This window comes from Anas platyrhynchos, chromosome Z (genome assembly GCF_047663525.1).
Source record: "Anas platyrhynchos isolate ZD024472 breed Pekin duck chromosome Z, IASCAAS_PekinDuck_T2T, whole genome shotgun sequence".
Taxonomy (NCBI): domain Eukaryota; kingdom Metazoa; phylum Chordata; class Aves; order Anseriformes; family Anatidae; genus Anas; species Anas platyrhynchos.
Window position 1 is genome coordinate 50457595 of NC_092621.1, and position 12370 is coordinate 50469964.

The window sequence follows — 12370 nt, forward strand, 5'->3', positions numbered from 1 at the left end:
TTACCTAAATAATTATGAAAATCTAAAAGATAGCCTCTTGTTTGAATCACCAGAGTACAGTCCCTTTTCACTACACATAGCAATAGAATAATTAAAGTGAATGCAACGTCATGTTAGGGACAGTAATGTCAACTGCAGGAAACCTGATGCACTAAAAGTCCAGGTTCACTCATCAGTAATTCTGCTTTGCTGTCACATTGTACAATTAGGGCATGTTTTTCTAGTCATAAGTATTAAAATATAACAGTAATATTTCTCATGAAAAACAGCTGTTAATACACCAAGCGTGACAGAATAACTATGTACTAAATAGCTTCCAATTGTGATTTTTATCTTCCTCTTAAATGTCTTGTAAATACACAATATAAATATAAATATATAGTTTGTGTAGGTACAAGTTAGGCTGAGAATCTAGCAAGGGAAACATGTGTTTGAATTTGCTGGAGTTCAATCTCTCTTCTCAAAAATAGTAAAAGTATGTAACATCCTCTGCCACTGTTTGTTGATGCATTGGCACTAACTACAGTGCCAGCAAAGATGTTAAGGATTTTGAATTATTAATGCCAAGGATTTTGTGGTTTCTCCAACTTACAGCAATCATATACACCAGACCGCCAGACTCAGATGGCTGTCCTGTGTAGAGACCTTACCAAATAATCAGCATGATGTACAAATATTGAGAAAAAATGTGCAATAAAAGTTATCAAGCAAAATTTTCCTGTGTAACTGAAGTGTAATTGTAAATGAAAGTTTACATATTGTTGAATTACAAACTATCCTCTTGCAAAAGGCCTGAAAAACAAACAAACTAACAAAAACCAACCAAAAAAAAAAAAAAAAACACTTTTAAGTACTGCAGATACTAAATATGCCATTACTGAATTTCTTTATTTTCCAGAGCTAGATTATTTACTCCTTGCATTGCCTTTAATTGTTTTGCCTTCCATGTTTTTTAAAGTGATAAAGATGGCCAGTGTAATACTGGCCAACTATTGTTTTCTCTACAGAAGACATTTTTGTTCAGAACTGCACAACAGAAATATTTGTGAATTCCTTCATACTTCTTTAGTATTCAGAAATGCTAGATAAGATGTGCACCCACTTCTCTAAGTGTTTGAGTAACATGAACTGCAAGTTTATCAAAAAGATTTCTCTCTTCTGTTTCATTTTTTCCTCTTTTCATTTGTGTCTTTTAAGGAAGGAAAATAGCAACTACTGATTTCAACTGTACACGCATAATCAGTTAAGATTCAAGAGTGACAGGAGGACATAACTCCCTTTTAGTAGATTGAAACACTTTTGCACTAAATAATTAAGATCATTGTTCAAATTAGGCATGCACACTGTTCACTGTTTCTCTAAACACACACACATATAACCTAAAGCTTTTTTTGTTGTACAAGGCCTTACTTTTTTTTTTTTTTTTTCTAACTGCTATTGAGCACTTGTTCTGTGAGTGAATTATACAATAGTTTTTTCTTTTGTGCTAGGGAATCTAGTACTCAGAACAATATGTGAACAGTTCGTAATGATATGTTATCTTGAACGAAGTTTCTAGCTAGATAGCAGAGAACAATAAGTCATTTCCCAAAGAAGAAAGTAATTTAAAACAGCTGTTTTCAAAGTGCCAGAAACTTAAAATTACTTCTGGAACAGGCATGAGCATAGGGTGTTTGAAGATAACTCTTAGTTGTACTAATATATTCCCAAAGAATAATTCTGATGATAGTCAACTAATGTTTTGTTCCGTGAACAAAAAACTTCTGTGCCGGATGTTGTGTAGAACTCATTGGTCTTTACAAATAATCTTGTCCATGTGTCAGGAATAAATAGCCCTCTTGGAGGATCTACAGTTCAATTATTTTTAGAAGTACCTTGTATGTGTACTCAACCATATAGTAAAGCAATAATAGTAAATCAATTTAGCTATTTAAACTTGTGGTTTCTCTCAAGTACTTGTTGACTCTTTAAACTATGAAATTATACTCAGGTTTTGGTTTATTTGTTTTGGAGGACATGAATATTTATCTAACGTTTGGCAATGTAGTCAGAAGTTCTGTGCGCACTGTTTACATATTTTATATGTGAATATTCCCCATTTGCTAACTATTTGGCTTCCACTGAAAAAAATCTATTATTTTGTCGAAATTAATATGCTTCTTCAAACATTTTTTTCTCTTGCTTTTATAGAAACTTATTGTTTAAAAGAAAGTTTTTGAAACTATGTTACATTAACTTCACATGAAGTTACATCTTTTGAGAAAACAAGTAAAATGTGTTTTGGTTTTAACCTACTGTCCTAGGCTTCAAGTTGCACAAAGGGTTTGTTATATTAATTTCTAGCAAAGAAACAATGCAGCCTATTGGCAAACAGACAAGTCCTACACTGATGAAAGGAATAAATGAGGTTATGAGATCTAGTTGTACTGAACAAAAAGTTACTCAGAGAGCAAGTTATATGAAATGGTTCTTAACAAATCTGATGTGCACTCTGAATGATATGCTCCATAAGCCATGGCAAGTTCAAACTGTTTCCCACACTGCCTGGCATCAGAAAAATTAGTTACCTGTATTACCTGATACCAGTTACCTGATTAGTTACCAATCCCTAAATGTCTCCTTACACCTAGGGTCTATTCTCACTAAGCAATAATAACAGAAATCTCATTTCATTTGCAGATCAGCATCAGTGCTGGAATCTCGAACTGTCACTGTAAAGGCAGCACAATAAAGGCAGTACAGCAGAAACCAGCTTGGGAATCATAGCGGGCACTGTTTTCTGATCAAGCACTGTCTTAGAGACACAGACTGAAAGAAAACAAGTGATCAAACAGATACAGCGTCAAGAATCTGTTCTGCAGGTCTTCTGTGATTTCCTTTATCTGGATGTTTAGGTCTAGATACCTTTAATCATTTCTTCCAAACTTAAGAAAAGATGAAGGTTTTGACAAAATCTATTCCTTTTTTTTTTTTTTTTTTTCCAGATGACTAACATATGAGAGATGACACTGGTATTCGTATATATCACCTGATCATAATCCACAAATGCCAAGAATATTTTCCTAAATCTCTTTCTCCAGGAATTGTCTTAACTTTACACCTGTCAGCAATAAACCCTGGTTCTGAGCTCAAATGACAAAAAGTTCAGATTACGCTCACCAGCAGCAGAAAGCACTGATGATGCCTAAAGAGTACAGAACCCTGGCCAAGAAAATGCTATACCTTGCACAGCTGTGAGAATGGCAGAATCACAGAATGGATGAGGTTGGAAAGGAACAACTGCTGGAGGTCATCTTGGTCTGAAACAGTCACGGTTTTGCCTAAGCACAGTCACCTAGAGCTGGCTGTCCATGCGTATCCATACAGCATGTACTCTGAATATACTCTGAACACCATTTGCTATCAGGACTGTTGTAAACCAATCTCCTGGAGCTTAGTAATGCAATCCTTTCACAACTGAATCCTTGAATCAGAAGTCATGATGGCAATCAGGGATGTCCTACAAAGATCTGAACTCTTCTGTTTATAACATACTATAAACACACCAACAAATTCAATTTGTACCTTTATACTGGGTCACTAGGTTATGAACGTATTACTTCTATACAGCTTTTGTCCTAAAGGTAAAATGTAGTTCCTTGGTCAGGTAAGACTCCAATGAATAGAAATAGTCCCTAGAAAGGCCATAGGGCCTTAAAAGATAACACAGAACAGTACCTTACTCCTCTGTTTATCGCACTTTTTTTTTTTTTAAAGGAATACGGGCAGCAGAATCTGGTAATAAAGGTAGTACAGGTAAGCACCTTATAAACAGGTCAGATTCCTGCTAAACTGATACTAGCAGTCTTACAGAGAGAAGGCATACAGCTTCCTTCTCCTTCACAAATTCCTTATTTGCTTGCACATTAGTTACCTGTTTTATTAAAAAGGCAGTTTCAAACTCCAACTTTTGAATCTCTTACAAAAAACATTCCCCAGAATGGGAGTGGTGACAGAGAGTTTCTGGGGATGGAATACTGAGAATGTTACACAATAAACTGAAGTAAGAGCTAAAAATCCCAGAGCAGCTGAAATGCTCTGAGAGCACAGCAGGAAAGTGATAGTAGTTAAAGCAAAAACTCATTAATTTCTACAAAGACATGTGCAAATTCTAGCAAGGAAAACAGGGTATAAATATTAGCAAACCAGAGAATCTCTTTCTTTTACAGCCAGTGCTTGAATGAGAAGGAAGGAACCAAGATACTAGATTATGCTAAATGAACTACAAGAACATTGTTATCCTATTAAAAATTCAGCCTTTTAGAGATAACCATTTCATACAAGAAACCAATAAAAGGAGAAATTCTGGAGCTTGAATAACATATCAGAGTCTGAAGAATCAAAGTTTCAGTTACAGAGAGGTTGTAGAATACCTAAGTCGAAACCAAATCCCCAAATTTAAGTATTACTAAAATATCCCAATCTGCAGTTAGATAAAGTATTTAAAATATCAGAGAATTGTCAGAACTGAACAAGACCTGACTGCAAGGGAAGATAATACTGTACTAATTGAACTGTGCTACCAAATCACATCCTCTGAAAAATATGCAGACAAAAAAGACAACTGAAGAGTACAAAGTCCACAAAATGGGATAGATTTTGGAAGCATGGAAGGTATGGAAGAAAATACAACCATAAACAATACCTGGACTATTTGGATAGGGGCATCACATTCAAAAAAAACTAAAACATTTTTGAAAAAATTACAGGATGCACTAATAAAAGAATTCACATACAATTGTTGCACACAGAGACACCAACATATTCCGAACAGAGAAGATTTAGCGATAAACAATGATCTGTGTGAACTGTTCCAGATATCAGCAGAAGGTGGGAAGTCCCCTTCAACAGAAATTAAATCTCAAGTGGATTTAAATGCATGTTCCAGACTTAATGTGTCATTACAGACAAGAATTTCAACAGCAAATTTGGTCATGCTGAGCACAGACAGTTAATGACCAAATTGTAAAGAGATGATTTATGCTGCGCTGCAGTATAAACTAGTATACACTAGTATAAACTAGATAAGAGGTCATCTGAAGTCTTGAAAAGATAGATTTGTAACTGTTTTAATGGAGTTGCTGAGTCAAGCCTAGATTTGTCTGTGGGGTCTGCAAAGCATGCATACAGCTGAAAAATAGAATTTCCTCTATTCAGAAAGAATACCTTTATAAATTGATGTCTAACAATAAAATTAAAATAAATAAATAAATAAATTCTTATTTGCCAAACATGATTCTAACTATGACAATGATAGATATTGGACCACTGGTTGAATGCTTTTAGTGTATATTTTTTTGCTAAAGAATGTCCAATTTAGTGGAAAAAGTGCAAAGCACACAAGGAAAGCTCAGGTCATGCCTACTGTTAAGGTAGAATCCCTTTAAACACAAACACTGGATGAAAAGATGTTAATACACCTCTGGTAATGTATCTAATTGACTGTGTAACTTCAGTGTTAAATACTGCCCTGCAATTTTCATAAACGTTGGGAAGTGTTATGTGTAATAAAGATGTATAATACTGTGCTTTTGTTGCAAGTGATGTTAGTTAGTCCTCATGGCCACTAAAGAGCACATGAGCCTTCAACTGCAAAACTCAGAGACCCCTTTGGAGAGGCTCCTCTATTATATGACAAGGCCAGCAAACAAGGACGAAACAGAATTTCCAGTTCTGTCAGAGAGATGCACAAATTGAGCCTCCAAATCCTGAAGAATACTGTGATGCCTTGTAGGCTTGAGGGACCGATTATCTTAATGCACACAATGAAATCCATGAATAAGGTTCACCAACATGTAAAAGACCAACTCAGAGACTAGCTTGTTGATACTACATGTTCACACACAGCTTTTCCCCTGTGAGCTGAGATGGCCAGACTCTTAAAACAAGTTTGTGGTTCAACATAGTCACTACAACTAGAAGCTGCTGATATCAGATTAAGAGTGGAGCAACACGGATCCTGTTCCTGATTTGCATATGCTTTTCTCATTCATTATTTAACCTCTGATTTTAATAAAGATGACCTCTAGATACAAATTTTGATCCAAAGTTCTCTTTAACCGCAGTCAATGATCAAGAATTGCCTTAACATTAATTTGATTCCTCAGTCACATTCAAAAGCACATATTCAAAGAGGGTATGTTAAATGAGTTTGTTTTTTTTATTAAGTAAGAAGGCAAAATTAAAAATTGCCAGTTCAGAAACATTTTAATCATTTGCTTTGGGATTATATTTAAATTGGCTCATTTTAATTAACAAGCACTCTATTCTTAAACCGCCATGGCATAAACAACTGGAATTACATAATCTGAATTGAAAAATATGCAAGGGAAAAATATTAAACAAAATTATTAAAGCATATTTTTGCAGCAGCTGCACAGAGCACACAAAAGGAAATTCCACCAGTTAGGTGTCACTGATGCAAACAAAACTCCACAATCTTTTTAACAGAAAATGAAGCTGTGAACTAGAAATACGGCATACTACACTTGAAATAATAATTTTAGAGAGGGAGGACAACACTCATATTTTGAAATATCTTCCCCCATCCAAAAAGTCAAGGTTCTGTGTCATTTTTTTCACAATTGTAGTTTTACTTGCAATTAATCATAAATGCTGAGATGCTCAGCAGCACAACTTTACGTTTTATATCTCTGGCTTTGGTTTATACATCTATATAACTGAAGCTCAATTACAACATACAATGCACAATATATCTACATTAAGATTTTAAATTCTTTTGAAGCATGTAATAAATAATGTAGTACATTGGAAACTTATATAAAACATTGTTATCACCTATTCAGACACGGCAGTTTCTTCTACAATCTGATGCCAACACTAATTTGCTTATTGCAAATCTATCTTCTGCATCTATAAAACTCCCAATTTTAATTATTGGAAAACAAGTATACCTCTGTGCATAGTGGTACAGCAGAATACGTATAATATGTAGCTTTGGCCTTCTAGATCATAAAGGAATTGATCACTACAACTATGGAACAGAAAAAGAAAGTTCATGACTTGGATAAGATAAAAATTGACTATTTAAAAAGAATTTGAAATTATTCTTAATTAAGGTCATTTTAACCTTTTCTGACACCTGTTTGGCAACTCTTGAAGTAATTAAACACTTGGGACAGGCTACATTTAGATGTTGCAAACTTTCCAGCAACCTATACTTTTAAGAACAGTTTAAAACAATGCCCCCAAAGCATGGATATACTTGACTCTGGCTAAGTGGCTTAAGCATTATACTCTCTTGAAGTCCCTTCTAGCCCTAGATCTCTTTCTTTCTGTGAACATCTGAAAATTTGGTTTTCAGTGTAGGAGCTGAAGACACATATACAGGGGAGATGTGACATTTAAAGCTTTGGATGTGCAAAGTAACTGTATACTCTACCTGCTCCCACAATCAGTATCTTGGGCTCACAGCTACTGAGACAGTGCAGGAGAGATCTGGAGCGGACATTGAAGTTGAGGAAAGCCACCACGCAGCCCAGCTTGGCGAGTCCAAACCACACATGGATGAAGTCGGGCTCATTGCCCATCAGCAAGGCCACTGTGTCACCCTTTTTCAGAGCACCGTGGTGAAGGAAGACCTGGGCTACCCTGTTACTCCGCCTGTCCACATCCTGGTAGGTGTGCACCTTCCCTTCGTAGATGAGGAACGGCTTGTGGGGCTGCTCCTCAGCCAGCTTCACAAACTTATCCAGGACGGTGACAATCTTCCCCTGCAGCCTGTAGATCTCCACTTTCAGCCCATACATCAGTACTTTCAGCAAGTATCTCAGGTCAGCCCAGAAGTAGGGGAAGAGGAGTTTCTGGATGAGGTGCAAGGAGGCAATCCCGGCGGCAACGCCTGGAACCCAGGAGGGCAGCATTAGGAATGGAGCAAGGCTGTCCCAGACACGCATGTCCCCACAGCCAGACGGCTCGAGGCACGGAGTCGGCACCTGGGGAGCCGCCTGGCAGGGAGCGGAGCCTGACAGGAGACCCCAAAGAGGTCGAGGCTTTCCCCTGCCTCTCCTCCTACAGACAGGAGCGCCTGCAGTCCGCAACAACACCCCCGCCGGGCAACTGCAGCACGGGGGGAACCCAGCCAGCCGCCGGCTGCCGCAAGCCGCCCGCCTCAGCCCCTGCTCGGCCGCTCTCTCCGCCGCCCGCCCGCCGCGACCAGCCCTGCACCTGCGGAACGGCACGCCCCGCTGGGAGCGGCGAGGGCGGGCAGGGCCGGGCAGGGGAGAGAGCGGCCCCCTCCGGCCCTCCCGCCCCCAGCTCGGGGCTGCCGGGGCCGCGCTGCGCTGCCGGCGAGGCGGGGGCGGCCGCTCCCTGAGCCGCTTGCATAAGGCAGGGAGCTGCTGCCTCCACCGCCTCTCTCCACCCCCGGCGGCAGCAGCCCCGGGGGACGGTGCCTGCGCAAGGCGGTGGCGGCCGAGCGAGGGCTGTTTAGTCCACATGGAAATGTAGGGTTGGTTCAGGGTCAGCGTACCACAGAAAGGTCTTAATTCGTGCCGAAGGAATGACACTAGCAAAAAGCTGTGGGCACCTCGTCGTGATGTTGATACTGCTGCTGTTGAAGTCTGTCATTCCAAGCATGTCAACATGTTGATGGAGCCAGGCTTCCATTGTGGTTGCCCTTGGATTGAGACACATAACCATAGAATCATTAAGACCTCCAAGATCATCTGGTCAACACATCCCTCTAAAACCAATATCACTCATTTAACCATATTCCCTAAGCACCATGTTCAACCTTCCCTTAAACACCCCCAAGGACAATGACTCTACCATCTCCCTGAGCAACCCATTCCAATGCCTAAAAAGTGATGTTCATGTGTTTTATTGCAACTGAGCCTGTAGTCACACAAACCATGAAAAACTGAGGTTGTTTTCTGAATAACATATTCTCTGCAGTTGTGCTTGCTACAAACAGTTTGAACACAACTGTAGTGCATCCTGACAGCAATTCAGCAGTACTTATTGTAGACTAAGTACATGCATTGTTTTACAGGGTATACAGGCACTTCTGAGTAATTCTGACTTTGCTAAAGTCATAAGACCAAAAGTACTGGTTCACAATATGGACTCTTCTGCAGTATGAGTTCCTTTCCCATGCCACATCCAACTGTGATCCCATCATAGGTCTGCCTGATGCCAGTATCACACCAGAATAAACTGGCCTCTTGCTGTTTTCCACACCCCTAACCTATTTACCTCATGTACCAGGATACTGTCCTGGTTCTTGACTAGGGCTGCAGAGTATTACTGTGATATCTGCAAGAATGTACTTCACATCTGTCCCACTAGCACTTGATATTCAAATCTTGTTACTCCCCAAAATGGTATGTCTTAACGAAAAGCAGACAGTGTAGCCCTTTTTTCCATTGTATTCTTCAGATACCAAGCCAGCCAGCTATGTCACTTTTGAGTCTATGAGAAATGTCTTCCTTCTCTTGACAAAGAAGATCTTTTTATATGTCAGAGGATACTGGAGGGTGCAGTGGAGCTGAAAAAAAGTAAGGTCATTATTTAACATAGTTCATTCTATACAATGACCTAACAAAAATGACTACACACTGACATAAAGCAGTGATGCCCCAAAACTATGGAGCTTTTCCTGCAAAATTTTCTTTGTCTAGCTTCTGTGTGCTACTCAGATCAAAGAACTATATAATCATTTAGGTTGGAAAAGACCTCTAAGACCTCTAAAGTCAAAGCTTTAACCTAGCACTGCCAACTTTACTACTAAACCATGTCCCTAAGCAACAGCTCTACACATCTTTTGAAAAACTCCAGGGATGGTGAATCAACTGCTTCCTTGAGTAGCTTGTTTCAATACTTCACAACCTTTCAGTAAAGAATTTTTTCCTAATATCCAACCTAAACATCTCCTGGTGCAACTTGAGGCAATTTCCTCTTGCCCTATCAGTTGTTGATTGGGAGAAGAAACCCACCCCTCTATAGCCTTAAGGTAACTGTAGAACATGATAAGGTTTCCCCTGAGCCTTATTTTTTCTAGGCTAAACTTTTCTCCAGTTCCCACAGCTCCCCCTCATATATGACATATGAATGGAAATGTTTATTTGCAAGAAAGCAATAGCTGAAAAAGGGCTAACAGGATTTGTGCTGATAATGAAGAATGCAGAAGCCAGGCAATCAGATTGCTGATTTGCACTGTTTTTGGCAAGCCAGTAGGCCTGCACGCAGATTAAACCACAGCACAATTGTCTCATTAAGGGACAGACCTGCCCTCTCACAAAAGGAAGATATCAACAACATTGAAGCATGTCACATACTGCAATTGCTCTCCTGGTAGTCCACTAAGTAGTAGAAAATCACAGAACTAATAAAGAACCCAAGAGACATAATTTTAATACTTCAGTCAATTCTTCGAATTATTGTGTTACTATAAGAAGATTTTCTCCTCCATAGTAGATGTGATACAGATTTCTGTTCCATAAACTCAAAAGCTCATAAATCACTCTAAATAACAATGCACACTGCGTTCCCCAATGTTTGAAACAAAAATGGCTATAGAAGAATAATAACTGAAATAGTGGATCATAAATTTGTTTTTGAGGCTTCCTGGCATACGTACCACATCATGCAATCTAAGCATTTCTACTTTATTTGCTGAGGGGAAAGACTTGATTCCATCAAAGCTTTTGAAGGTAGATTTTTTGTACCAATCTGCCACCAATCTTAACAGTTCATTTGTTTTTCATGTCTTTGAAACTGAAGAACACAAGGAATAATGGAAATTTAATTTTGGCAATTTGATTCAAACCCAAAGCTCAGCTTCATACTCATTTCTTAAAGTGATTTGAAAAAAACATTTTAGTACTTGCTTTAAAACATGGGAATCATAGAATCATAGAATGGTTTGGTTTGGAAGGGACCTTAAAGATCACCTAATCCCAACTCGCCAGCCATAGGCATAGACACCTTCCACTAGACCAGGTTGTTCAAAGCCCCATCCATCTTGGCCTTAAACACTTTGAGGGGCAGGGCATTCACAACTTCTCTGGAAAACCTGTTCCAGTGCCTCACCACCCTCAAAGTGAAGAATGTCTTCCTTAAAACTAATATAAATCTTTCAATTTTTAGTTTAAATCCATTAATCCATGTCCTATCAGAATACTCCCTGACAAATGCTCCTTCCCCACCCTACCCAGCTTTCTCTCCTCTAGGCAGAACAGCCCCAACTCCCTTAGCCCGTCTTCATGGGAGAGGTGCTCTAGCCCTCTGATCATCTTCATGGTCTTTATCTGGACTCATTCTAATCCTTCATTGTCATTGTGCTGGGTGCCTCAGAGCTGTAAGCAGTGTCCCAGGTGGGGTTTCACAAGAGAAGAGAAGAGGAGAGAATCACCTCATTTGCCCTTCTGGCCACACTGCTTTTGATGCAGACCAGGATATGGGTCACTTTCTGGGCTTCAGGTGTACATTGCTGGCTCATGTTGAGCTTTTCATCAATCAACACCCCCAGGTCTTTCTCCTCAGGGCTGCTCTCAATCCATTCTCTGACCATGCTGCATTTGTGCTTGGGATTGCTCCGGCCCAGGTGCAGGATTTTGCACTTGGCCTTGTTGAATCTCAATGAGATTCTCAAAGGCCCACTTCTCAAGCCTATTCAGGTCCATCTGGATGATATCCCTTCCCTTCAGAGTGTTGGTGTCACCAGCAAACTTGCTGAGGGTGCACTCAATCCCACTGCCCATGTCACCAACAGAGACGTTAAACAGCACTGGCCCCAGTACTGACACCTGAAGAACACCACTCGTTACTGATCCCCACATGGACATTGAGCCATTGACTGCAACTCTTTTAGTATGACCATCCAGGCAATTCCTTACCCACTGAGTAGTCCATCTGTCAAATCCATGTGTCTCCAATTTAGAGACAAGGATATCCTGGGGGTAATGTCAAATGCTTTGCACAGTTCCAGGTAGATGATGTCAGTTGCTCTTCACCTATCCACCAATGCTGTAACCCCATTCTAGGTAGCCACCAAATTTGTCAGGCACAATTTGCCCTCAATGAAGCCATGCTGGCTGTCACCAATCACCTCTTTATTTTCCATGTCTTAGCATAGTTTCCAGGAGGATCTGCTCCATGGTCTTGCCAGGTGAGAGGTGAGATGGACTAGCCTGTAATTCTCCAGGTCTCTTCCTTTTTTTCCTTTTTAAAAATAGGGGTTATGTTTCCCCTCTTCCAGTCATCAAGAACCTCATCAGACTGTCACAACTTCTTAAATATGATGGGCAATGGCTTAGCAAGTTCATCCACTGGGTCCCTCAGGTCTTGAGGATGTATATCATCAGGTGCC

The 12370-nt window shown here is 39.7% G+C and overlaps 1 protein-coding gene across 1 annotated transcript in view; it reads right to left on the minus strand.

Moving 5' to 3' along the window:
• Window positions 1–8384, minus strand: part of LOC101799927 (long-chain fatty acid transport protein 6) — a 41851-nt gene extending 33467 nt beyond the window's left edge. The window contains exon 1 of the mRNA XM_021272371.4: window positions 7442–8384. Coding sequence (XP_021128046.4) covers window positions 7442–7955 — 514 coding nt within the window. The 5' untranslated portion in view covers window positions 7956–8384. The remainder of the gene's footprint in view (window positions 1–7441) is intronic.
• Window positions 8385–12370: the final 3986 nt, after the last annotated feature.